The sequence below is a fragment of the Indicator indicator genome, chromosome 15 (genome assembly GCF_027791375.1).
Source record: "Indicator indicator isolate 239-I01 chromosome 15, UM_Iind_1.1, whole genome shotgun sequence".
Taxonomy (NCBI): Eukaryota; Metazoa; Chordata; class Aves; order Piciformes; family Indicatoridae; genus Indicator; species Indicator indicator.
This window is the reverse complement of record NC_072024.1, coordinates 6,533,420-6,560,125: the sequence shown is the minus strand read 5'-3', so window position 1 is coordinate 6,560,125 and position 26,706 is coordinate 6,533,420. Positions and strand designations below refer to the sequence as shown.

General features: G+C 40.8%; 1 protein-coding gene across 1 annotated transcript in view; it reads left to right on the top strand.

Moving 5' to 3' along the window:
• TAFA1 (TAFA chemokine like family member 1) overlaps positions 1-26,706 on the top strand; it is a 240,556-nt gene that overhangs the window by 178,931 nt on the left and 34,919 nt on the right. Inside the window, exon 2 of the mRNA XM_054387470.1 lies at positions 11,209-11,349. Coding sequence (XP_054243445.1) covers positions 11,209-11,349 — 141 coding nt within the window. The remainder of the gene's footprint in view (positions 1-11,208; positions 11,350-26,706) is intronic.

Here is a 26,706-nt window from a genome sequence, read left to right as displayed (position 1 = left end):
GTTTGAGATGGATGTCACCAAAACAAAAAATAAGAGGAGGAACTAAAAGTTATCATGAAATAAAATATTGCTGCTGCCCTCTCCCTTACACTTTTGGTGAGGAGAAGGCAACCACTCTTCCATGAAGGCTTCTCATGGAAGTGGCTGCTACAAAGATTTACATTTTGAGAACAGCAAGGTCTGAATCCCACATCACCCTCTGCTTCCCTTCCTTTCCCTCAGATGTGGCTTGGTTCTGACCAGGAATGAAATGGCTTAATCATGCTTCAGTCTGGATTAAATAGATTCCTTTGAGAGAGAGAACTTTTTTAACTTGTTAATTTATAACCACAGTATAGTAGTCTGAAAATTAAAATATTGCTGTTCACATATCCAGTCTGTAACATTTACTGAAGTGTTTGACTGTGCTTGAAGCTAAATAAGGTTCAGTAATGAGGGTGCTATAAATTCCTTAGGCTGGAGACTATCAGGTTCATCTGCTGTGGATAATGCATGCAGTGTAAAATGCTTTCCAAGCAAAACCAACTGATTGCTTCTGTTCCTTCAGTTTCATCCTCTGCCTTTCTCTACTATTCTACAGTCAGTTTCTGGCAAAAGTATCGTTTTCTACTCAAATGCAGGACCAGCTGCTGGTGGTCATGGTGTGAATGACATCAGGAATATATGGGATGGGATAATGTGCATGCTTGTCCACTGAAAAATGACTGAGAAATGGTTGCTTGACCATGCTTGGCTGACTCAGAGGATAGAATTTACTGCTGCTGCCTATGGCACACAGCACCTGTACAATGACCTTTTCCTTACATAGGCTGCACCTTCTGACCCTTTGTTTTCCTTCCTGTGGGTTTTGTAACATGTGGTCTGCCCCACTGACGGCAGCGTTGCTGCCACTGTAGCAAGACAACTCAAATGTAAGAGAGCCCATTCAAAACATCTTCACTTTAATCCCACTCTAACATCTCCAGTTCATACATTGGCCAAATTCTTATCATTTCATTCCTCCTCATTATTCTATTTATTGCCATTCTTTGGAGGATTAATGCAGCTTCTGCACTGGTTATAATTATCTGCATCAGTCTGTCTGTAGTATCTCTGCAATCCTAGCTCTCCATCACTGTACATTCTTTATGGATCACATTACTTTCACCACCCCTTATCTAACTGCTTCATAAAAACCACCTCACACATTTACAAATCATGACAAGAGCATTACCATAAACTACTCTGCTCAGTAAACACATCAGAGACTCTCCCTAGGCTAATCACCTTAGTGGATAAAATTATCAGGGGATGAATTTATCTGCAGCAATCATCTCAAAAGCATTGTTCTGCTTTTCCACAAGAGTTTAAGATCCTTGCATCACTTTTTCTTAACTGAAAGCATGTATTTTAAAGTTAGTTATTGCTGATCTTCTTTTTCATTAGTAGATTTATTAATGTATATTTAACAGAACTCCTAGAAGTGTGAGATTTTCATGTATCATATGAAACAATAAAGGATATGTTATGAGGGAAAAGTCATACAGTTTCCCCAAATGGAGAGCAGGCTGAAGATAAAGGCATTTAATAAAAGAATTAGGCAGGTTTAGAGACCTGGAAACCCTGAGGTGCTCAAGGAAAGCCTGTTGGGCAAGAGCAAGGCTCTGCCAGGGCCAAACAGTTCTTGCATGGTTGACAGAGTAATTTCTAAATCCTTTCTTAGTGATGACTTCTCATGCACACTTGTATATTCATTTCTCAGCAGCAGCTGTGCCTACATCATGTGTTTCTTATCAGTCTAATTATTCCATCTGAAAAGAGAGTCATCCTATCTTTCTTTCATTGTGTGTCCTTTCTGAGACTCATTTAACATAACATTCATTTTTTTAATGCCTTTTGCTGGCAGCATTTAGAAGAACCAACATTTTGAAGCCCCAAGAACAATATTCCATGGCTCACCCAAATTTTATTCTTAGAGTATTTTCAAGCCTCATCCCACTTTGGATTTTCACTGTGCTCTGGCAAGGAAGTGGAGCTGTCAATGTTGGAAATGTTCATTTTTGTTCAGCAGCAGCAACGTTCATTTCTTCCCAGCTTTGATACCTAGAAAATTTGTTCTGAGGAAGAATTGTGCAGCTGCAAAGCAAAGATCAGAATAGTATAGTAGGTCTTTTTAATCTCTAGTTTTATATTGCTGCCTGCAGTTTAAGTTATATGGGGAGCACTGCTTGAATGCAGGCATATTACATCTGTTTTGCTCAGACTGCCTTTTTTTTTTTTTTTTAATCCTCTCTGACATATTAAATACTAAATTTTCCAAACCACCCAAGTGACTAAGGGCAAGATTTCTTTAAAAGATACTTCCAGATTTTATGCTCAGCCTTACTAGGCCTATGTCGTTTAGACCAAGAAATCCCATTTACAAGTCATAAAGACCTTTAGGAACGTCATATCTCATTGAAAGTCAATGAAATTTAGACTCATAATGTCTATTACTTTTGGATATGGAACTTCAGTTGTTTCTCAAAAATAACTTTCTTCTCTTACTGAATTTAAGTCCTGCCTCTTCCTATATATCTCTTAATGGTATTCCAGAGCAGTAAATCCCACAGAAACTTCTAATTTCTAACCTCCATTTCTTAAGGTTGCTGTAAGTTGATCTCCCTTTGAAGTAAAAAAATAAAAATCTCATTAAAAATCTGAAGATCCCCACTAAGAGAACATTGGATTCTTGGCTGTCTCCTGGGTTGCATATCTGCTTTTTGGATTTTATCAATCCAAGAATGCTAACAGTACCTATTCCAATTCCCTTCCAGTGCTCCCTGTGACAAAACCCAAGCAAACACATGGGGGAGGTGTGTTGTCTTCTGCAGGCAGCTCTGCCTCCTTGCTCCCACTGTGCTCTCAGGGACAGCATACCAGTGAGATTTGCTCATGGCCTCTGTCACTTTTATCTCTGTATAGTGTCTTGGTGCTTGCAAAACTGTAATTAAAAATACCCATAACTCTGCCTCTCTAATGAGTTGAAGCAAATCCCTCATCTGCATTCCTCTGCAGCCACTCCTTCCCTGTTGTCCTCTGGAATCTTCATGTGATGCTGGTTATTGCATCACCATTTGAGATGCAATATGCCAGAGGCAGTAGCTGCTTGAAGACTGCCTGTTTTTTCTGGATACCATTTTTCCTTTGATTCATCTTTTAGAGATTTTTTTTAATTTTTTTTTTCTCAAGCATGCATAAGAATAAGGTCCTGTGCAAATTTCTCAGGAGATCAATTTGCAAGGCTCTTTAGTAGAAAGACCTATTCTCTAGTGTATATGTTGGTTTGATATGGAAATCCATAAGCCTGCCCTAGATCCACCCACATCTCATCCACTGGTGTGCCCTGGGTTTTCTTTGTGAATTCAGGAGTAGAATCCAGACCATTTCTCCTTTACAGAAAAATACTTATTTTTAATTTCTGCCAATAAACCAGTTCGTGAGGATCAGAGTCTGTTCTGGGTGTGAGTATAAGGCTCTGTAAATCTCTCAGATAAAAAGCCTCCTGTGGCTGATGGAAGGAAGCAAGGAAGCATTAGCAGAAAATTGTACAAGACTCCAAATGCATGTGCTAATTAGAGCTTTGCATATCCCTGCTTCCCCTGTTATGCTGAATGGGAAATAAAATACAAATGGGGATGAAAAAAAAAAACACAACAGAGAGTTAGCATTTAAATGAAATATTAAAGATCCTATTTTCCTCTAGAAATTCTTTTGTTATGGATTTTTGTAGAAAAGCTTCATTTTTATGAATGTGCCCCTTTCTTGTTGAAACTGTTCTTAGAAAGTTAGCTTATAGCACCAGGAATAACCAGAGATGCCTGTGTGCACATTGCCCCTCTTAGCCTGTGAATTCTGACTCCAGAATCTATCCCAAATTTGGCTTAGTATGAAATTAATTTCCAATTGCAGCTGATGTCCTTTGGGCAAAGGACATCAGCTACAATGTGCAGTGGGCCAACACAAACCAAGAACATTATTGGTCTCATTTGAAACAGAGTCATTGTATTAGTGATACAGAAATGAGGACCTGAAGTGGAGTGTTGCACCACCCAACATGATGAAAGAGTCCTGTGGGCTCTTGACTGATCTGTGATCTCCATAAGTACTCTTTTAACTGACCTCATTGCTGTCTACAACTACCTGAAGGGAGGTTGTAGCCAGGAGGGGTTGGGTCTCTTCTCCCAGGCAACCAGCACCAGAACAAGAGGACACAGTCTCAAGCTGCGCCAGGGGAGGTTTAGGCTGGAGGTGAGGAGAAAGTTCTTCACAGAGAGAGTGGTTGGGCATGGAATGGGCTGCCCAGGGAGGTGGTGGAGTCACCATCCCTGGAGGTGTTCAAGAGAGGATTGGACGTGGCACTTGGTGCCATGGTTTAGTAGTCATGAGATCTTGGGTGACAGGTTGGACTCTGATGAACCTTGAGGTCTTTTCCAACCTTATTGATTCTGTGATTCTGCGAAGAAGCTCAATAGGAGTTTGAAATGAACCACAAGGTACAAATCCGTGGCAAACCCAAATTTCATTGGTGACATTCTTCATGGAACTATTTGTTCTGATCTTTTGTGAAAAAAGAGCATTTGCTGTGGAGGAATCTGTGTCTCCAGAACCCTTTCACAGCAACAACATCTGAAAAAATAATATCCCAGTCTAAAACCTAATGACCCACAGTAGGAATCACTGATGTTGCTGCTGTTGCATAGAGTCTTCCCAAATGGAAAATAATACTTATCCCACGTAATGAACAATGAAAATACTGAATATTAATGAAAATATAAGTATAAATTTAGGAAACAGACCACTGCAGTCTATTCTGATCCACTGGGCACAAAAAAGAAAGGGAGGAAGGAAGGGAGGGAGGAAGGGAGGAAGTCTCTAACCAGAAATCTTGCAGAGCATGTGGGGTACATTACAATTTCCCACAGTTACTGTAACTTCATATATATATATGTAATGTGTAGCCCATTAATCCATTTGTCTCAGTCGTCATAATGGGAACAAATTAAGTAGGGCTTAATGCTAACTTTTTATACTTGGGTCCATTTTTTTTTTTTTTTGACAGTACCTTTGTGTTAATTCAGTTTCATGGGTCAAATTCAGCTGCTTTGTGACTTCCTGGACTCAGTTAGCCTTAACCTTATAAAAATGAATGAAAATCCAAAGCCCTGTTTGACTGCTCTGTAGGCTTTGCCACTCTCTGTGTGTAGAAATACATCCTGTAGCCTTGATCCTTCTCCTTCTGGAGCAAAAAAAGGAGTGTCAGGGGATTATATGTAAAACAAAAATTGGAGTGTAATTTTGCTGTGGGCTGTAAGGAGTTTTCTGTTTGTTCACATATGAAGTGGCTTGTGGAGTAGCACAAGACTTTGCTTTTCTATCTGTTACATATTCCTGTCAGGAGCAAAAACCTTATTTTGTAAGTAACATAGTGGTGGCTTATTATTTCTTAAAGAAAAGTAAAGCACAGTGTTTTCCCCTGAGCGCTGTGCAGTCTGTAGTTCTGGCACATTAGCTGGCATAAACGTTTTGATTAAAGCTTATGAATGTATTAATTACACCTGGGAAGTTTCCAGAGCTTATTCAATCTGCAAACTCTTCAAATTCCTGCCCCAAAATCTGAATTCTTTTTAGCAAATATAAAAATGGCTAGCACAGGGTTGCCTTCTCTTTCTTTAGGATGTCTATATAAAGAGAGGAGGTGTCAAAGTTTTTCTAATCCATTAATTTCTGTAAGTGCTGTTTTAGAAAGTCTTGAAGGGTCTGAAGAGTTTGTACTATCATACTGTTAAACATTTACCTGGAGTCTAAAGAACTTTCATTCTGTTTATAGTTTTCTCTGATCTCCTAGATCTAGCATCATCTGCATTCACTTAAGTGCTATCAGAGCACCATAGGTTGGTGACACTGGAACATAAATTGTCTAGCTAAAGCTGTGTAAATAAATAGAGCCATCTAAACCAGTTATAGTCCTAATGAACAATCTGGAAATGTTGATAGAATTGGTCCATATGATTTCCTTTGCTCATATTCCTATGGTGGATTGCTGATGGTGTATCAGAGAGCAGAAGCTGGCCAGGAAAGCTCATGAAATTGTTTAAGAATAACTACTTTTTTTTTTTTTTCCTTTTTTCTCTTTTTTTCCTTTTTTTCTTTTTTTCTTTTTCCTTTTTTTCTTTTTTCCTTTTTTTTCTTTTTTTTTTTCTTTTTTCCTTTTTTTTTTTCTTTTTTTTGCAAGCACCATGAACAAGTCCTTACAACAACCTTCAGCTGGATTAGGTTGTGTGGTGCACTGATGATGAGATAGAAGCAAATCTAACAAAGGATCTGAATTCTGAAATTACTGGGCATATGCCCCCCCTAAAGAAAGATGATATCTTATCTATCCACTGTCTGTGCCTCTGCCAAACAACCCAAGAAGTCTCACCTAAGCAGTGCTTTGCTCATGCATTCATGCACACATGCATTCATTATGACTGACCTGCCCTAGGAAGGTCCATTAAGTGCAACTCATTTCAAGCACAGATGGTCCTGAATAGCTTAATGTCTGCCTGGTGGCCAGAATAAGTGAATTCTTGATGGCCTTAGACTTCTGATCACATACATGCAGCCAAGGAGGAAATGAAAACATGTTTATCATTTTGATAAACAACCTCTCTCATTGCTGCAGGATGCTTCATGTAACTCAGCAGAGTCAAATACTATTAAATTGTCATCACTGTCAAAGAGAGGACGTATAAGTTTTGCTACCTGAGTCATAGTTAATGACTTCCACAATGTATGACACAAATCAGTACTGCTGTTTGCCTTTTTTATGTTTGTTTACTGATACATTCAGGCTTGGCTAGAATACAGAGGCAAGTGGTAATTTTGAAGAGCAAAATATGCTTTTATTATTACCTCTCAGCTAGAGATATAAAACCAGAGATGTCTAGAAGATGGCTTTCTGGTTTCTGCAAGGCATGCACTCAGACTCCATAGGTGATTAGATATTTTAAATCACAGCCACCCACAGTAGGCTCATACTTAGGATAAAATATTTCACTCTGCAGTGCACAAACTCAAGATGACTTCAGAACAGAGACAAAAATGAACACAATTCTATGAGTTTAGTCTTCTATTGTTAGAATAAAACCATTTCCAGAGGTAACAAATGGTTGTCCCTTTTCTGCACTAAGGATGATGTATAATTTCTACAGTTTGGTATTTTAAGCCTATGCAGAAAAAAAAAAGACTTCTAGGAAGCTGGGAACTATGAGAAGAGTTGTAGTGTCACAGATAGTTGCAGCCCAAAATCCTTCCTGGCAGCAAGTTCTGTCATTTTCCCCTGACAGGCATCACATTGCCTTCATGCAAAACTAAGGGCATCTTGTGAACTGAGTGCTCAGAAGGGTTCTTGCTCTCAAAGCCTGCTAATACGTGGTGTGGAGAGGACATAAGTCATATTAGGGCATTTTCATTCATCTCTGAAACTTCTTGAAGAAAGAGCAAAGATATTCCTGATTTGCAAGTTCCTCTTCCATTTCTAATCTTTTTTTTTTCCCCTGATATTCTTGGGGCATGAGAGAATTAGAAAAATGCATAAGATGATTTTTTTTTTTTCCTGCCAGATAGATAATTCAGCCACTTCATGAAGAGATTGTATCTGTCAAGAAAACATTCAGAAGACACTTGCTTAAAAGATTTTAGGGCCCTTACTTCTTCTTTTAAGATCAAAGGCAAATCTCCTATCGACTGGAATGAGTTGGATGAGGCTGTTATTGTGGAAACAAATCCAGAAGCTACCTTAGCTCAATAGGCCATAAACTTCCAGAAAAAGACATTTCTGTTCTTTGTGACAAGGATTTCAACCTGCACTGCACTCACAGCCTAGCAGTTCAATAATTCACATATTTTTCATCACTCCCAGCTCTGTAACATCATGCCATTCTTTCTCATGATCTAGAAGAACCACTGAGAAAAAAAAAAAAATCACTGGCTCAGAAGCAAGAGATCCTCAAATATTGGTGTTACAGCATTTCTTGTCATTCTCTTTCTTTAACTCCCCTAAAAAAAAAGCAAAGCAAAGAGAAATGAAAAGAGAAGAGAAGAGAAAAGAAAAGAAAAAGAGAAAAGAAAAGAAAAAGAGAAAAGAAAAATAAAAGAAAAAAGAAAAGAGAAAAGGGAAGAAAAGGAAAAAAAAAGGAAATAAAAAATACAAATCACAGAATACATCTGAACATGTCAACATTTTTTCAGTGGAAACTGAAGACTGATCATGTTCCTCTCCTCATTCTAACTTGTTTCCTCATTTATACAGCTGAAATAGAAACTTCAGCTGAACCTCTCCAACCCCCCAGTACATTTGTGGTATATATATTTCTGTGAATAACGTAGTCAGGAATGTGCTTTTTCAATGATTTTGAAAATCATACTCCAACTGTTTGTATTTGTCTGGGTACCTCTATCTCTTCCCATTTTTTATATGGCTTTAAAAAAATGTCTAGTGTGTACATGCATGGGTTGGTAAAATACATAGGAGCAAAACCACATTGCATGCAATGCTATCCAGTAGTCATTCATAAGCTACATATGTTTTAGTAAAAAACTCTGATCCCACATAACAAATTTTCCAGGAAAACAGGGTATGTATCATCCAAATCTTTCTCCATGTGAGATGGATTTTTTTTTCTCCTGTGTCAGCACTAGGAAGGGTCTTTTTATTGTTGTTGTTGTTATTATTTGCATTACACTTGCAGTTCATACAGATAAAAGTTCCAATTGATGTACTTAACTATCTAGTGGTTAAAAAAAAGTGGGTTTTTTTTTTCATTGCTTTTATAGTTTCATTATCTTGAACTATAGTTTCATTCCTAAGCAACTATAGACTTGGAGTTAAATTCTTTATTGCTGCAACAACTGGAGCTTCTCCATGCCACTTAAAGGTGTTATAAAGCTCATCCACCACAACCCATTATTTTGAGTAGATAACCAAATAAGGAAGAGTAGCTCATGTGGTTATTAGTACTCATACAGCAAATTAATAGAGAAAATTAAATGTTTGGCTTATTCACAGATGTTTACCACTGAGCCTATGCAGTCTAAAAGAAGAAATCCTTATTACTGCGTCCATTATCTTTATTGTTGAGGTTGTAATCAATAAAATCACAAATCTTTCTTCTCTTAGGGCATGGCTGTAAGATGAATTAAACCAATGAGAATTTTTCATTGCTTTCAACATGATTTCAATGGGGGAACAGGGAGTTTGTCTCCAGAATTACTTCATAAAGAAATACAAGCATTTGGGGCTGAGCTGATCATCACAATTCCTCTTACTCCTAAGAGACATTTAAAAGACAGTTTGTCAGATGATGGCTTTCTGAATTGTTGGGATCTCTCTTCTGTGGCACCTATTGGCTTTCAAAAAGCCTGTGTCAGCAAGCCAAATGCACCTCATAACTAATACATGAAGCACAATTTCTCTCCAGATAAGTCTTTACTGCAGAGTTAGTCTTGTCTCATGCTTGCAAGCTCATCTTTGTTAACCTCATGACTGTGCAACCTGAGCTTGTTTACTCTAATGGACATTCGCAGGCTTTCATCCACTCACTCACTCTGGAAGGTCAGTGCTTTGAAAATGTAACATTATAAAGCATTTCCATGCTTTGTGAAGTCCCTCTTCATTGGTAGTTGTTATGCTACTTAATACTATGGATAATCCTGTGTGATCTGGTATAGGTGATCCTGCTCTGGCAGTGGGGGGTTAGACTAGATGATCTTTCAAGGTCCCTTCCAGCCCTTAACATTCTGTGGTTTTGTGATACACCTTATGGCAGACCATCACATGATCTTAACAACATATAGGCAAGGGAAAGCCCTCCCTGCCTGGTGCCTCAGAAACATCAGATTTGTAGAATCGCCAGGGTAATAGGACACTTCTGAGCCAGGAGATGGCTTTGGACACCCAGACCCCTTCCAAAATCCAGACATGGGTCAGGATCTGCATGCTGTTTTTCCTTCTGCCTGTCTGCAGGGTTACTATAGTATTCAAAAAGCTCTCAAAGCTGTTGCAAAAAGAATGAAAGCACTTCTTGTGCTGCAGTAAAAGCAATGTGCAGTTAGCATTTCCTAGTGGCATAAAGTAATGATGCTCTGCTAGCAAAGCTGCATACATAGCCTGCTCTTCAGTAGGCTGTGCACGATGTTTTGTGCTAAGTTTAAACAAATCCTGCCAAATCTGTGCCGCAATTTCATAAAGTAGCCAAATATCTGTGGGGAACAGACCGGCACTGTTAAACACTTGGTGATTATGAGCTAAATACAATCTGAACTGAGGAACTGAGAAATTACTTGGGCAGTGCATTAGCCCACTGTGGAGTCTCACCTCCTTGCACTACACTGCTAAGGTGAATGGCAATGATACACTTGGCATGTCACTTCTGTTCATAGCATATGTCACAGACACCAAGTCTGCATAAACTTTAAGCCACCATCTCTCTGTCTATAGCTCCTTCGTGTTCTCCACCTAATCAAACTATTGCAAATGTTCATAAAGAACAATCAGGGAGGAGACAAATGAAGCCTGGCTATCCTGAGCGCTATGGGAATATTTCCTGCCCTTAAAACTGCCAATTTAGTGAGTGGGGTAGCAAAGGGAAGTGCTGTTGGGCCATTCTGTGCTTTGCAGAGGCTGATTGTCATCTGTTAAGGGCAAAGCACTGGCACGAAATCAAATACTTAGAGAAAAAGCTTGTTTCTGGTTGGATTCCCTCAGCCCCTCTCCTGTTACGAGATTATATTTGAGGGAAGAGGCCTCCAATATTGCAAGCATAAAATCAGCCAGCAGTTGTTGCACATTTACTATGTGTTACCTACATTTCTTCATTTCTTCAGGCCCAGGCCTCGACACAATCATTTTTAAGCAAAAAATTCTGCTGATGTCAGAGAAGCTTCTAATATAAGACTTGCAAGCTATAGCTGCTGTAGAGGGACATTTATCTGCATTTCCTATTAAAACTGCAGTATTGCAGCACCTGGCTTAGGCAGGAGCATGCATTATGGGAGAAATAACATTGTAATCCCACCTGTATAGAAGCCATGCAGAGACACAGACAGGAGCACGCCTGGGTGCTTTCATTAGCCACTGCTGCTCTTCCTAATCAGAGTGTCAATATTCTCTTTTTCTTTTTCTTTTTTTTTTTTTTTTTCTGCCAGAAGGAGGAACGTGTGAAGTTATAGCAGCACACAGATGCTGTAATAAGAATCGAATTGAGGAAAGATCACAAACAGTAAAGTGCTCCTGTCTACCTGGGAAAGTGGCTGGGACTACGAGAAACAGACCTTCCTGTGTTGATGGCAAGTAGCTCCTCCTGCATCTATGTCTCTGTTTGTGTGCCATTCAGTAAATAGCCTTAAGTCTATAGATTATGCATAGGAGCTTTGTTGTGTTCTCTATTTAACAAACCAGAAAAATCTATAGGCATAAGCATGCATTTCCACCACCTTGCCTGCTACTTCAGTGCATGGTTCTGTGCACATGGGTCACATTAAAATGTACCCCAAAAACCGTGAGTATAGCATTCAGTGCAAGCACACAGATAAGTATAACGGATTCTGTGGCAGGATGAAGCCTGCAGCATCCTTGCAGCTCCTGCGGCATCCTTGCATTTTCCACAGCATCCTTGCAGCTCCCACAGCATCCTTGCACCTCCCACAGCATCCTTGCAGCTCCTACAACATCCTTGCAGCTGAACTGAGGAAGTGTGTTCTGGAAGATCAGGTAGTGAGGTGAATGTGAACTGGTTAATGAAAGGAGTCAGAGAGTTGTAGTCAATGGGACGGAGTCTAGTTGGAGGTCTGTATCCACTGGAGTTCCTCAGGGGTCAGTACTGGAACCAGTACTATTCAATATATTCATCGACAACCTTTGGTGAGGGAAGACAGCACACTGTCAGTGAGTTTGCTAGCAACACAAAACTGCGTGGAGTGGCTGACACACTGGAAGGTTGTTCTGCCATTCACAAGACTGGAGAAGTTGGGCAGGGAGAAATTGAATGAAGTTCAACAAGGGCAAGTGTAGAGTCTTGCACTGGGAAAGAACAACCCCAAGTATCAGTATAGGTTGGGGACTGACTTGTTGGAGGGCAGTGAAGAGGAAAGGGATCTGGGGGTCCTAGTGGATGGGAGGATGACCAAGAGCCAGCAATGTGCTCTTGTGGCCAAGAAGGCCAATGCCATTCTGGGATGTATTAGGAGGGCTGTGGTTAGTAGGTCGAGAGAGGTTCTCCTCCCCCCTCTACTCTGCCCTGGTGAAGCTGCATTGGGAATATTGTGTCCAGTTCTGGGCCCCTCAGTTTAAGAAGAACAGGGAACTGCTTGAAAGAGTCCAGCACAGAGACACAAAAATTATTAAGGGAGTGGAACATCTTCCTTATGAGGAGAGGCTGAGGGAGCTGGGCCACTTCTGCTTGGAGAGGAGGAGACTGAGGGGTGACCTCATTCATGTTTATAAATGTGTAAAGGGTAGGTGCCAAAAGGATGGAGTCAGTCTCTTCTTGGTGATGCCCAATGACAGGACAAGGGGCAACGGGTGGAAGCTGAGGCATAGGAAGTTCCATGGAAACATGAGGAAAAATATTTTCACTGTGAGGGTAACAGAACACAGGAACAGGCTACCCAGGGGGGTTGTGGAGTCCCCTTCTCTGGAGACATTCAAAACCTGCCTGGATGTGTTCCTGTGTGACCTGCCCTAGGTGATCCTGCTCTGGCAAGGGGTTGGACTGGATGAGCTTTCAAGGTCCCTTCCAACCCCTAACATTCTGTAGTTCTGTGATTCTGGGAGCTGGGTAAAATTATCCCTTGCATCGTTTCACAGAGCCCACTCCAGTGCCACATTAGTTTTGATTCATAAATATTTCAAACGACAACAGACATTCATTTTGATTTATTTAGTCATTTGGAAAGTCAGTGGCAAAGAAAGATAGATACATGAATCCTGTGGTCTTGTCCTGTGCCAAACATTACAGAAAGCTAGGAGAAAATCTTTGTTGTCAGAAAACACTGATGCTCTTTCTTGTCATGGGGATTTTGTTTGCTGAAGAAAAAAACACCATATTATTTGTGTCTGAGTTTCATACCAAGACTGGCTCCACAGGGTGTTATTCCTCTCTGGGGCTCCCCTGCCTCTGCTGCAGAATGAAACCATGCAGCAACCAGGGAGAGAGCTGCATCTTGGAAGTACTTAGCAAAATATAAATCACATAAGAAGATGAGGAGTAAGTGGTACTAATCCCATTAGTTACCATTCCCAAACAAGCTGCTCTGTGTTGCAGAATCCCTCTGTGCAGCAGCTTTGTGAAATAGAGTAAAAATTCCTCGCTCTTCTTTATGGTAAATGCCTGGTGCCATTGGTTCCACCACCCCAGAGCTCACAGGCGATTAGAAGAGCCAGGGGTTATTTTGGCTACAGTCAAGTTGGGCTCTGCCCTGTGCTCTGCTTGTCTTTCCCATGGCTAGACTTCCAGGGCTGGTGGTGTAGCTGCAGGGTTTGGAAGCACTCAACATTTCTCCCCTTGGGTCAGTTTTTTGGCATTCAGCTTCCCTCAATATGAGTGAGAGTGCAGAGCTCTATAAGCAAACACAGGGGAAAATGATTTCTTCTGGGTACCTTCCTCAGTCATTTGCTGCAAAGGCACTACCAAGGAGGCTGGGACTGGTCTGATTGCACCCAGAGCTAGACAGAAGTTCTGATGGGTGTTGTGAGCTCAAGGATTCTGTAGACAAAGCTCTGAGATTTGCACATTCAACAGCAAAAAAGATGAGAGACTGTGGAAGTGCCTTGAAGGGATGAGAACCTCATGTTTTCTCAGCAGGTATTTGTGGTGTGTACATATTTGGTTCATATATTGAAGACAGAAAGAAAATGTTTTAACTTTCAAATTTTTAAATTGTGAGGCAGTATTTCATAGCTTCTGAATTTGTGACTAAAACTACACCATGAATGCTGCTGTGAATGACTGTACTTTAATCCACATCCTTTCATTCTGATATTGTTTAATTATCTTGTCAAAAAGAAGCTTCTCTTTTTCTGTTAAGCACAGTCATAAAACCATGGTGAAACCTACAGCTGGTCTTAACCAGAGATCATCTCTACAAGCCTTGAAGAGTTTCATGGGCTTCAGCAGGTCAGGAAAATCAGAAGCACAGGGTAGAGCAGAAAGACACTGTTAATTCAGATCTCATAAGTGTGCTCAAAGAAGAGAAGCTCAAAGAATACCCTGTTAAGAAAAAAAGATGGAGTGCAGGTGTGGACTGGAGCCTAATTACTCTGTCAGGATTACAATAAAAAGAAATGTTATTGTCTGGAATTTTGAAAGGAGTAAGGATAAAACAATGGCTAATATAAAAGTGCAAAACCCAGTCCCATTGAAGTCACTGGTAAGACTCACAGTGACTTCAAAGCCAGCGGATGTGAACTACAAAGGAATGTCTTCCCCTTTCAAGTTTAGTTGTGGTAGTCAGCCCATGGCTTCTTTTGTAGATGGCTGGTGAACGGTTCAAAAGCTCAATGTGCTGCTCATCAAAACTAGTAGAAGGGGCATTTTCTTTGGCCTTTGTTTTATTCCAGACTTTGCTTTGTGACTTTTGGCATACTGACCTGTTTTAAGTCAAAACTTTGACCTATTTAGTGTTTCTGTTCTTGCTGAGGCAAACTCCCAAGACTTCCTGTGGGACTCCTATTGATGTCAGTACTTCAACTCACAGAAAGATTTGGGATTTGCTGTTTCTTTCATACATGAGGACGTTTCAAAAGGTCATCTACAACTTTTTCCTTTTTTTCCCCAAACATATTGAAATGATTAAGACCATTTAAGCATCTAATTCAATGTCAAACTACGATCTGTCACCAAGAAAGTTTGCTCGTGTCCATCGATGAAATATCCACAGGTGCTCAGGTACAGCAGTATGCAGTCTAATCACCTTTGAGAGGTGACAGTGACTGGGACAGCCCATGGTAGCAGTTTGACTCCCATCTGTGCATCATTATTGCCTTGAGATGTCTCCACCCAATGGCTATTTGTGTGTTAAGCAAGCTGAACCTCGGTCTTTTCCTGTTTGTACCATTGGTCATACTGTCAGTTAATGGGATCAGAAGCAAGATTTTGGTGTTTCTTAGTGGAGTTTCATCAGAAAACACCTCATGAAAGCTGATGCTTTGACAGTTTGGGTTTGTGTACACAGGAGAGGTTGTATTGCCTTCCACCCCTGCCAGCCATTGCTCCAGGACACAACTGGGCTGCATAGGTGGGACTGTGTGTAAAGATGCCTTTTTTGTTCTTTCTGTTTAAGAGAGAATATAATAATATGTAGGAGTCAGCTTAACCTTTCTAATAAATTTCAGGGGTGATAAATAGTCCTTTTGTCTTCTTCTTGTGAGATCTCACCATGGGTGTGTAGTCCATAGGACTCACATATGCTGTCATTTTCTGGAACAAAGCAAAATTCAGGCTGAGGATGTGCGGTTTGTAGTATGAAGGGTGGGAAGTTGCAATGTATTCCCAAGCATCACTTCCTGCCAAGTCTAGCAAACTTTTTCTTTGGAGCCTCATCATAAAAAAAATATAGTGAGGCCAGGCTGTGGCAGCCTTATATGTTATAAATTATTCCTTGCCACTCATTTAGTAGACACTGTCCTAAAACCTGCCTCAGTCACCAAATGAATTATGTAGTAGCAACAGTGAGAGCAAAACAAAACCCAAATCTTGTCATGAAACAGAGATGCCAGTTTCTATTTCTTTGCCTCTTGTGTTGCACATTTATTTTCATGATTTCCTCTACTTCAAGGTCTTTTTTATTTTTCCCTCCTGAAGGATGGTTTTGAATGCTTCCTTCCTTCCCTTCTATATATTTTGTATCCCACTTGGCAGTAGCACATACCATGGGTATCAGTCTGTTCAGCTGTCACAGTTATTATTTTCTCCGTTTGCCCAAATTCCTCTTCAGAGCAAGTCTCAAAGTCTCAAATGGGTTCAGTTCATTTGTCTTAAGGCAGCTTGAGACAGTCTGTTTTTCTGGGGAAAGCAATGCTGAGCATGTTCAGGGTGACTCCAGCCCTCTGCCTCCCAAGCACAGCTCCAATTGTTCTTAATTTTCTCCTCAGTGATGCTGCTGGACACAGCATGTGCATGGGCTGTCTGAAGGTACCAGAGCAACTCCTCATCTACCAACTTGTCTACACACCTCAGAAACAGCCAGGGCCAGCAAAGGGCTTGAATTTGTGGCTCAGAGTAGCATTCAGACCCCTCAAGTGTCACCCTGTGATGGACCTGCTGTCTCTCATTTTCTTGTTACAGGCAGGCTGTTTCTACAAAGGTTTCTTAGCCATGCTTTGGAATTCATGCCTCCCTCTCCACTCTCCTTATGAACAGCTTGTCTTCCTTGTTTCAGAAGCCCATGAATTTTCCTTCTGCAGTAGGGTCTGTGGGCCTATGAGGCACTCAATAATCACAGAATGGTTTGGGATGGAAGGTGCATTAAAGATCATCTAGTTCCAACACTCCTGCCATGGACAGCAACGCCTTCCACTAGACCAAGTTGCTGAAAGCCCCAACACAAACAGCTGACATTTGTGCCCTTGCTTGCTGTCATATGGCTAGTAGAATTTGTCCTGTGGGTTGAGGTTTTACTCCTTTGTTAACTGATATCTTCTCTTCATACTGATGTTCTCTAAGAGAGATGTTCCCAGTAATGTCCTCCTCTTCTTTACAGCAGTGCCTCTTGTATCTTCCTGGTAGGGTCAGTGGGTAAATGGCAACTGTCTTTTCAGGTGTCAAACCCACATCCTTTAGTAAATCAGTTCACCTCTGTCAGTCACTTCAAAACTTTATTTGTTTTGCCTCAATTTTCTTTTATTCCACATAAAGCTACAATGAATCCACTAAAACAAAGAAAACCCTCATATTTTTGTTTTTTAAAAAATAAATATTCATCTTTTTAAGAAGTTTTCACCACTCCCTGTAGATCTTCTACATTAAATGGGACCAAGATTTCTTCTGTTGTTCAAGTTTGACGTGGAGGCATTCTTAATCTTGTTTATCACTTCATCAGAGCTATCTCCCTTGGTATAAAATGCATTGAACACAGTGAAACCCTGATGACAGCATATGACTTTTCAATGCCTTTAAAATTGCTATTTAACCTTTTTGAGACATACTCAGCATATTCTCAAAACATTTAAATATTATTTATGGATTTGCATTCACACTGCCTCCCTGAAAGCCACTTGCTTTTGCTTTTTTTACAACACTAGACACTTGCTCCAAACAAATGGCTGCAGACTGCTCCAGGTTAGGTGGCTGTACCAGATCATGGCATCATAACTTCAAAATAACTTTGCTGTGACAGTGGAAAATGTAAAGGTTATATCAACACTGTCATATTCAAGTCAGGAATGTAATGTCCACCTCTCATTCTTCATTGACCTAATCTTCATGCAAAATTGATGTCACCTTTCTGAATATGCTCTGAGGCTTTAATAATGTTGGCTATGTGAGCTAGAGAGGAAGACTAAGCAAGTGACAGCACTGAATTGATTAATACACATGTTTGGGGTTTTCTGGTTCTTTATGGCTTTTCTGTACATGACTTGCAATTGTCTTTGGTTGCTTCCTCTAGCAAAATAGTCTTGTGGCCACTTCGTTTATCTTATTCTATGTTTTAGTTTGTTGTTTGGGTTTGGTTTCTTAAGCAATTCATTTTAGTACTCCATATAAACAACATGAACGTTCACTCAGACATAAGAGTCCCCACCTCTTCTACACTCTAGGTGAAAGCATGTGAAAATTCTCCTGTCTGGAAATTTCCCATTCCCTGTAAGGATACACACTTCTGCTTTCCACTGCACTTTGCAGCAGCTGCAAATTACTCCTTCCAGGATATCAGCAAACAGGACTGGTCACAAATAGCCAGTGTGAGGGAGGTGGGAACAGAGGACAAGTAAGCCCATGGGGTTGCTGAGTAAATGTTAACAGAAAAGCTCTGATAAGATTCCCTCAGTCCTAATACTCCATGTAATTGCTATAAAAATGGAATAGGAATGCAAGGTATTTATAATTTTAATGCTGTCACTTTCCTACTGTGAATAATGTGGTTTGTACCTTGTAATTTACAGTGGTATCGACCCATGCTGTACAGTCAGTAGGTGTTTATGTCTGTGTGTTCTTTGAGGCCCTTGAATAATGCATAATTTGTTCATCCATACTGGTTTACTGTGCTACAGTCATTGATGCTCTCAGACACAGATATTTCAATGCTTAATTTTTTTTCTGTGCCCTTTTCCTCTATCTTCTTCCAGTCTTTTTTACACTCTTTCAGAAGCAACCTCAATATTTCTTGCACAATTATCTGTGAAATGTGTTGGACCACAGAATGTGGAATAACAGAAAACCACCTGCACTGGCTTTTGGAATCAGTCACAAAGGGACTTTATGCAGGTTGTACATGTTGCCAGTGCTTTTAGGAAATGGGATGGTGTTAAAACTGGTCAAAATCAATGAGGGAAAAGGAAGGGGTTGCTAAAATTCTATGCAGTGTTTGTCCCTCTAATTATTACTGAATGGAAGATCTCTTGCAGAGCTCTGAGAAGATGGGATTCTCTGAAGCATTAGATTTCAGGTGGCAGGACTAGTGTTTTACCTCTCCATGGTCTGCTGTTGTCCTGTTTTATACTAGTCATGCATCAGGGAAAAGGGGAAATAACTCACTGATGCAGAACAATAGAAGGAAATTAATCCAATGTTTCCCTTTCTCCCAGACAGGCTTTGGATCATGTCAAGTTTCAAATCATTCTGTAATATATAAGATATTAATGTGCATGTACATACCTCGGATTTCTATTAGTCTGAGGATTATCCATCACTAGCCACCCTGTGGCCCTGTGAATTTATATCAGACTTTGTCAGGACAGCATTAACAAACTAAACAGAAGTCTTAATGACCATTGGGAGCACTGTGACTTTTAATGCCTCCTTAGGCCATCACTTCACAACTCTTCAGTCATGCCTCTGGATGGCTGGTACTGCTTATCCTTGTATTTCCATGAGCAGAAGACAGCATTCATCAGCATGTTCTCTTTGTTGGCATTTGCTCTACTTTCTCTCACCCAGGATCTGCAGATACAAAGGTCATACCTGGTGTGTCATTTCTTGGGCAGACAGAGCAGCCATGCTGTTGACATGAGCTCATTAGTTTTATTTTTAAATTGTGGATAAGAGGCCCACCATAGGGTGAGCATTCATAATTCAAGAGCACTGTGTTCCTGCAGTAGAGAGGTGTAGCTTATCCCCCTCATGGGTCCTTGAGTAGATGCTCTGCCCATGTGTCCTTCCCACAGCACCTGTGCTACCCAAGCTCACACCATGTAAGAGATGGGCATGGGAAACACAGAAGCTTCCTGGCTCTCCCTGGAGCCAGTGCAAGATTCATGCCCTGTAGAGTCAAATGAAAGACTCCTATGGACTTTGGGTCAGGCCCTTAGTAAATGCTTTGTTAGATATAATCCTGTATCTATCAGCACTTACATCAAGTGAAAACTGTTCACAGTCACAAAGCCAATAGTTTTCTATTTATCTAATGTGTACCTTAGGTGGTATCTCCAGAAAGCCTCTTTTTTTTTTCCTCCACTCTGAAAATACATTCAATCAATTCTTATTTCTTGAAGAAAAGGGGGAAAAATGCTTTTTGAAACCCAAGGAGTCAGCTTCTCATCCCTCTAGTTGTGCTTCGGCCTAGATAAGAAGAGATCTCAGGGTCCCATGTTATTAATGCACTGTCTATATGAATAACGAGCAGGCTTGGTGAATTATTCCACACTCCTAGGAAAATCTATAGCTCTGTCCCTCTGCAGCACCACTGGAACTGAACAGGAGACTCATGGGTGTTTTTTTTCTTGATTTGTTGAATTCAGATTACTTCATTTGCAAGGAGGAAAGAAAATGTATCTGTTCCCCACTGACACCTATTTAGTAAGCTCAAAAAAAAAAAATCACAGCATAGCATGTGCACTATTAAAAAAAAAAAAAGAGAGAGAAAGAGAGAGCAGCCTAACTGTGTGCTGGAATCTTTTAAGACTTTGCTTTTGTCCAGAAACACATCTTCATGAAACCCCCTTGCAGCCACCCTGAAATTGCAGCCAAATCCTGAGAGGTGATGACTTCAGGGGGAGCTAAAGCAGAACTGGCAGTGACAATGCAGAATAATTAGTCCATTTTCTGAGGAGCTCTCATTACCAGTTTTCCTTCTGATCTACTGGGCAGAGGCTGAATGGAGCAGAGGGGAGGTACTTGCCTGACCCTACTTTTGTGTCAGAGCACACTATCATCTCCTGAACCCAGACCATCCATGAGTAACCTGGGGAGCATGGAGGGTCTTCTCCTTGAACAGGTATACAGAAGCATAGGCTCATAGAATGCATTAGGTTGGAAGGAATTACAAACATATTTAGACTAGATATAAGGAAGTTTTTTACAGTGAGGCTGGTGAAACAGTGGCTGAGACTGTCCAGATAGGTGGTAGATAACACACCCCTGGAAAATTTTCAGGTCAGATTGGGCAGGGCTCTGAGATGTCTCTGCTTAATGGAAGGGAGTTGGACTAGATGACCTTGAAAGGTCCCTTCCAACCCAAACCAATCTATGATATATCTTTCTGTGTGTGTATATACAGATGTGTATTTATATCTCTGTGTGTGTGTATATACAGATGTGTATTTATATCTCTGTGTGTGTGTACAGATGTGTATTTATATCTCTGTGTATACAGATGTGTATTTATATCTGTGTGTGTATACAGATGTGTATTTATATGTGTGTGTTTGTATACAGATGTGTATTTATATCTCTGTGTATACAGATGTGTGTGTGTGTATACAGATGTGTATTTATATCTCTGTGTATACAGATGTGTATTTGTGTGTGTATACAGATGTGTATTTATATCTCTGTGTATACAGATGTGTATTTATATCATCTGTGCACATGCTGTAAACTCTTCCTGCCATGAGTAGGACATCAAAGCACCGACTGCTTTTCAGAGTCATATATATGTTTCCAGTGATCAGGGTACAGAGAGGGAGGATATTCAAGGGTCAAATTTCCAGCCAAGCCAGGCCAAAGTCAGCAGCAAGGGCTGCCAAGTCAGGTGCTTCCCCATTGCTGGGTGAGGGCTGTGATGTTTGTGCTGCATGCAAACCCCCGCCGGGCATTAGGGAGAGGTAGACGGATGATCATGTCTTTCTAGTGTGAAGATGGTGCAGCTAATGAGATCGTCTGACTGTGAGTTTATGTGAGTACAGCTTCATCTCAGCTATAATTCACCTCCCTACCTATGTCTTATTCTTCTTTCTTTTCCAATTGACATTGTGGTTTCCTGCGTAGCAAAGCAACCACCCTTTTTAATATCAAGCCCGTAGAACAGCTGACTAATCCACCCTGATGAAGTGCAGAAAGCTCACTTATATCCCAATTTCCACAGGAAAAACATTTTCCTTTTCTATTTAAGAGGGGGGGAAAAAAGCCATAAGTCATGGCACTATCTCTATCTGCGTGAGGGGTGGTCATTTTTCCAGGCTCCAGCTGACAGGTTTCGGCGCTGACACAGAGGGAGCAGAGCCCTTGCAGCCAACCAAGGTGCACAAACAGCAGCTTTATGGTGAAATTAGAGAATGGCACAGCTGCATAGCAGGGTGAACACACACAGGAACATATAATTACTTCACCTCCATACAGGGGAAAGTAACCTTTCTCTAAAATACTTGCAATAAGCCTGCTAGAGGCTAAATGGAAAAACAGTAGGAGTTTTCTCCTCTTATAGGCAGCGTTAAGTGTTAATCACAGCACTGGAAAGAGCCTGGTAAGGGGTTTTGGAGGCAGAGAGCACAGGCACAGAGGGCTGCCAAGCATGCTGGTGTGCCAGGTACTACCAGTAAAAAGAAGCATAAACTGGGTGAGCTCCGAGTACCCCAGAAGGACATCAGCTCCCCATGACCTATCTGCAAATCTACAGATGGTAGATCATAGAATCATAGAATGGTTTGGGTTGGAAGGGACCTTAGATTAGATCATCTAGTTCCAAGCCCCTGCCAATGCCAGGGACACCTTCCACTAAACCAGGTTGCTCAAGGTCTCATCCCCCTTGGCCTTGAACACCTCCAGGGAGTGGGCATCCACAGCTTCCCTGTTCCAGTGTCTCATCACCCTCACTGTAAAGATTTTTTTTCTAGGATCCAGTCTAAATCTACCCTTCTCAATATTAAATCCATTACTTCATCTCCAATCACTACAAGCTGTTGCAAAAAGTCCCTTCCCAGCTTTCTTATAGGGACAAAAAAAAAAAAAAAAACCAAACTTCAGGAATGGTAAGGGAGTCTCCTCTCAGAAGCAGCCAGCAATGTTGAAGGTGAGATTTCCAAATGTCAGGAACTAGATGGAAAAAAATAGGGTCAGCAGACGTGTGTCAGAGCCAAAAAGCTTTGCTTGGGGGCTAACCACAGAAGTAGGTCAGAAGAGTAAGATCTGCATATCAAGGAGGCGCTTTTGTGTGAGACACTTCATGTATCCTTCTGCAAGGTGTGGAGTCTGCTGTTTATCTGCCCTGTGTGACTGTAGCAAGGCAGCAAGAGAAAGAGCTCTGCTATCATTTGCAACATGTGTGTGATAATACAGGATGTGGGGTCTCAGGAGTAAAAGCTTTAAAACTTTACACTATGCCTTAAACAAGCCCTGGGTTTATCTGTGCCTTGCATGACAAAGCACACGTGTGCAGTCCAAGCGCAACACTAACATTGCACTCAGAAAGCAGTTTGACACCCAGAGACAGATTTTCAGATGGTGTAAACTGGCTCTTGAAATCCAGAGAGACCTGCTAGTTTCTGCCAAATGAGGACATGGTTTGTGGAATTTGAGAAAACTAACAGAATGGTGACTGGCTATTAGTCCTTACTCACAGTCTGCAGGGAGTGTATGGGAGCAGCTTTCAGCTGGTGGCCCAGAGGAGCTTAAGAGAATGGTTAAGGTCAGGACTGCACCAGTGCTGTCTCCCCTTACACCAAATCTTTGCAGTAATTGAGGTGAGAGTCTGTCCCTGCCAGGAAACACCATATTACTAAATGGCTAATGCTGCATGAACTCATGTCATACATCTTTTCTGCATACTGAGTTTCCAGTGCAGCAGCACCGAAACGCTGCTTGTCTCCAGGTGTCTCTAATACAGTACAGAGAATATGTGATCAGAGTATTGCAGAGCATTAAGTCTCTTTTTCTTTTCCTTCAAAGCTACCTTCTATCTATAAACATGAAGCAAGTTCAGAAGGCTTGAGTGTGGCTTGTAGGATTAGGGTTTGAACACAAAAGAAGTGGATGACTACACAAAAATGAAAGATGCTGCTGCATAGTGTGTTCTCTTTAAATTTAGAGATGAGAACCTGAGGTTATTACACACTGAAATTTTAAAGAGACAATGTCCAGGTCTTTGTAAGAAGAATAGACATTGTTAACCCTTTCACTGGTGCATTGAGTTCAAGTAAGAGCCACTAATGTAGTACCAGGATTGTCTGTTGTGTTGAACTACATGAATTAATCTGGCAACCACATCTAGAGGCAGACAAATCAACAAGTGTTTAATTGACTTCAGAGAATTGATTACCCATAAAATTGATCACAGATATATTTCCAGTTCCTCCTTTCAGAATGCAACCAGATAGCTGTAGGACCCAACCCCGTTATCAGTCTGTCAGTCTGTTTGGGGTGATTTTCATTCATTAACATTTCAGGATTGCCTTACATTTAGGAATCAAGTACATTGCAAGTGAGGGAATTTATTTCAAATCTTAGGCTTTGTGCTATTCAGCACGTACATAACCTGGAACAGGTCTCCATACATAGGTGTCAAAGCAGTTTACTCACCCAGTAACTCAAAGAAAGCATTATTCCTCTTGGAGAGTTCAGTGGTTCCATAGATCATTCAGTTTACTACAAGAACTGCTCAAAGTCAAGCAAACACAAGTGCTGATATAGTATGGCAAAATTCAATAATATTTTTAAAGTGCTGCCTCTCCCTTTTGGGAATATCATGGAGAAGACAGCAGTGGGGAAAGGAGCTGTGCTCTACAATTTAAGCATTCTGCCCTCTGTCATTAGTACATCAAACCTGTTCTGCAGGCAGATGGATTGCTTCTAATATGTGCTCTTGTGTAATCATTTCCTTTTGATTACAATTCCCAGGCAGCAAGCATACAGCAGAGTTTCCAAGATGCATGTGCATGGTCAACACATTTATTTTTTTTTTTTACCTTCCTAATGCCCCCAGAACTCCCAAACAGCAAGGTGAAACATCAGCACAAACCATCACTCAGGAATGAAATCGAGAAGCAAATGACACTGTCCTAACTGAGGACAATGGCAAATCTCCCATTAGCTCAAATGAGAGCAGGAAACATATCTCTGTATTGGCTTTATTATTGCAAAATGCCCTCTCATTTTATTTCAGACCCCCTCCACCAAATACCATCAAATACAGTTGTGTATGATATAGTTATGCAAATACCAAATGAACTCTATTTCCTTTGGAAATTTTCTTTCTCCTCTTGAAAACTGTGAACTGGATGAACACATTTTTAAACAAGAGCACCTGTAATCCCTGTTAAATAAATAAAAAAAAATACCTAAAAAAACCTAACAAACACTAAAGCCCATTAGTGTAATGAACACTTCTATCACATTTGTGAGATCATTATCCAGGGACACAGATCCCTATTTCTCTGAGCAGGCTGGGGAAAAAGAGGGTGACCACTGCTTTGAACCACAGAGCTCAGGAATGAAGCAGTGAAGGAGAAAATACATATAGTTTTTGACAGGTTATGTTTCCTCTGGGATCCAGCTCGGTGGCAAAGGCCTGGCCTCATTACTGCATCAGTGCTATTCATTTCTCTTGTTTGTCCATGTATTGTGATGAATTTGGTTCATCTGAATGTCAGGCAGGGAATCTCAGGTGAGAAATTTGTGGCAGAGCTGGAGAGGTGTAGTGTTTCTCTCTAGTGCAATGACAGATCCTTTCCTGGTATAGATGTGCAGTTCTGGCCACTCAGCCTCAAAAAAACGGTGAATTAACTTTGGGGCCCAGATGTGGAGAATGGCTTTGGCTGCTTGTGAGAATGGGCAGCCTCTCTTGAGAGAGGAGAGCTGTAAAGAGAAAAGCAGAGAATGAAGGAGACTTCATTGTTCTCTACAGCTACCTGAAAGGACATTGTGGAGAGGCTGGTGCTGGTCTCTTCTCACAGGTAATAAGTGATAGAACAAGAGGGAATGTCCTTAAGCTGCAACTGGATAGGTTTAGACTGGATATTAGGAAAAAAAAAAATCAGGGAAAGAGTAGTCAGGCATTGGAATGTGCTGCCCAGGGAGGTGGTTGAGTCACCACCCCTGGATGTGTGTAAAGGTTGTTTGGATGTGGTGCTTGGGGATATGGTATAGGGGTGAAACTTGTGGAGTGAATGGTTGGATTTGGTGGGTCTTTTCCAACCTGAATGTTTCTGTGATTCTGAGTATGAACCTGCTGTCAGATCAGTGCATGGGCAGCAGGAGTGGAAAAAGGCTAAAAAAACAGCAGAGGATTTAAATATGAACACTCTATCATTAGAAGAGCAGTCCTAATTCTTCAGGGGAGGGTAGCAACAGCTGCCTAAGAATGATGCCACCTTGTTTTGAAGACTTCTAGTGGGTTTTTGCCACACCCACAAAAGGCAAGAAATGAGTTTTATTTGATAAAATAGCATTGGAGCATCCAGGTGAGCAATGGATGGACCACAGACTGATACAAGTCAGGAAAAAGTGCTGTAGAGCAGACTCATAAGAATTCATTCATGTATTAGAGACACAGCAAAATGCATATGTATTTTGTTTTTAATACAGCAAGAATTGATTCAATCTGGCAAAAAGAATATAATCTCCTAACAAACAAATCACATTAGTTTTCAGGCAGCTGCATTTCATCCCAACTGAAAGGTGAAGTCTTGGAGAGTTGTGTGATGGGTTTGGAAATGTAGTTTTTGAAAACAAAAATGTTTTGTCAATGTTGTGAATTCATTAATAAAAGAGAGGGGAATCAAATTGCCAAGCAGATACAGGGGAAAGTTTCATTTAACTTTATTTGATACAGTATTTTTTATTCTTTGATTGGCCAATATTGATAACTCTCTTTTTATCCATTTATTTGCAACAACATGCTGATAAATCACTTTTAGCAGTGGAACCAATTAATTCTCTATTGTAAATATTGACTTAGATTTTTTTTTTTTAATCTATTCTATTTGTTGGAGACAGCAGTGCTGAACTTCCCTGGAGGAGCAATAATGAGGGAGTATTGCAGAATCCATTTCTACTGCTCCTCTGAAACAGTGCTTGTAAGTTCTGTGTGGTCATTGCAAAAACCTAGCATTTGCAAACACAGATTAAGTAAATTACAGCTTTGTACCTGGTCTGCATTCTCCAAATGGCCCATGGTGCCCACAAGTGGGGATTCTAGCAGAACCTCTCAGTTTGAGTTTGCAGATTTCCCAGCTGAGTTTGCTCATTAGTACACAGCAGGATGGAAGCTCTGATCAGAAGTGAGCTGTGATTGCAGTGGATGTGGTCTTAAATATATTGTGTGCAGTCAGGTTTG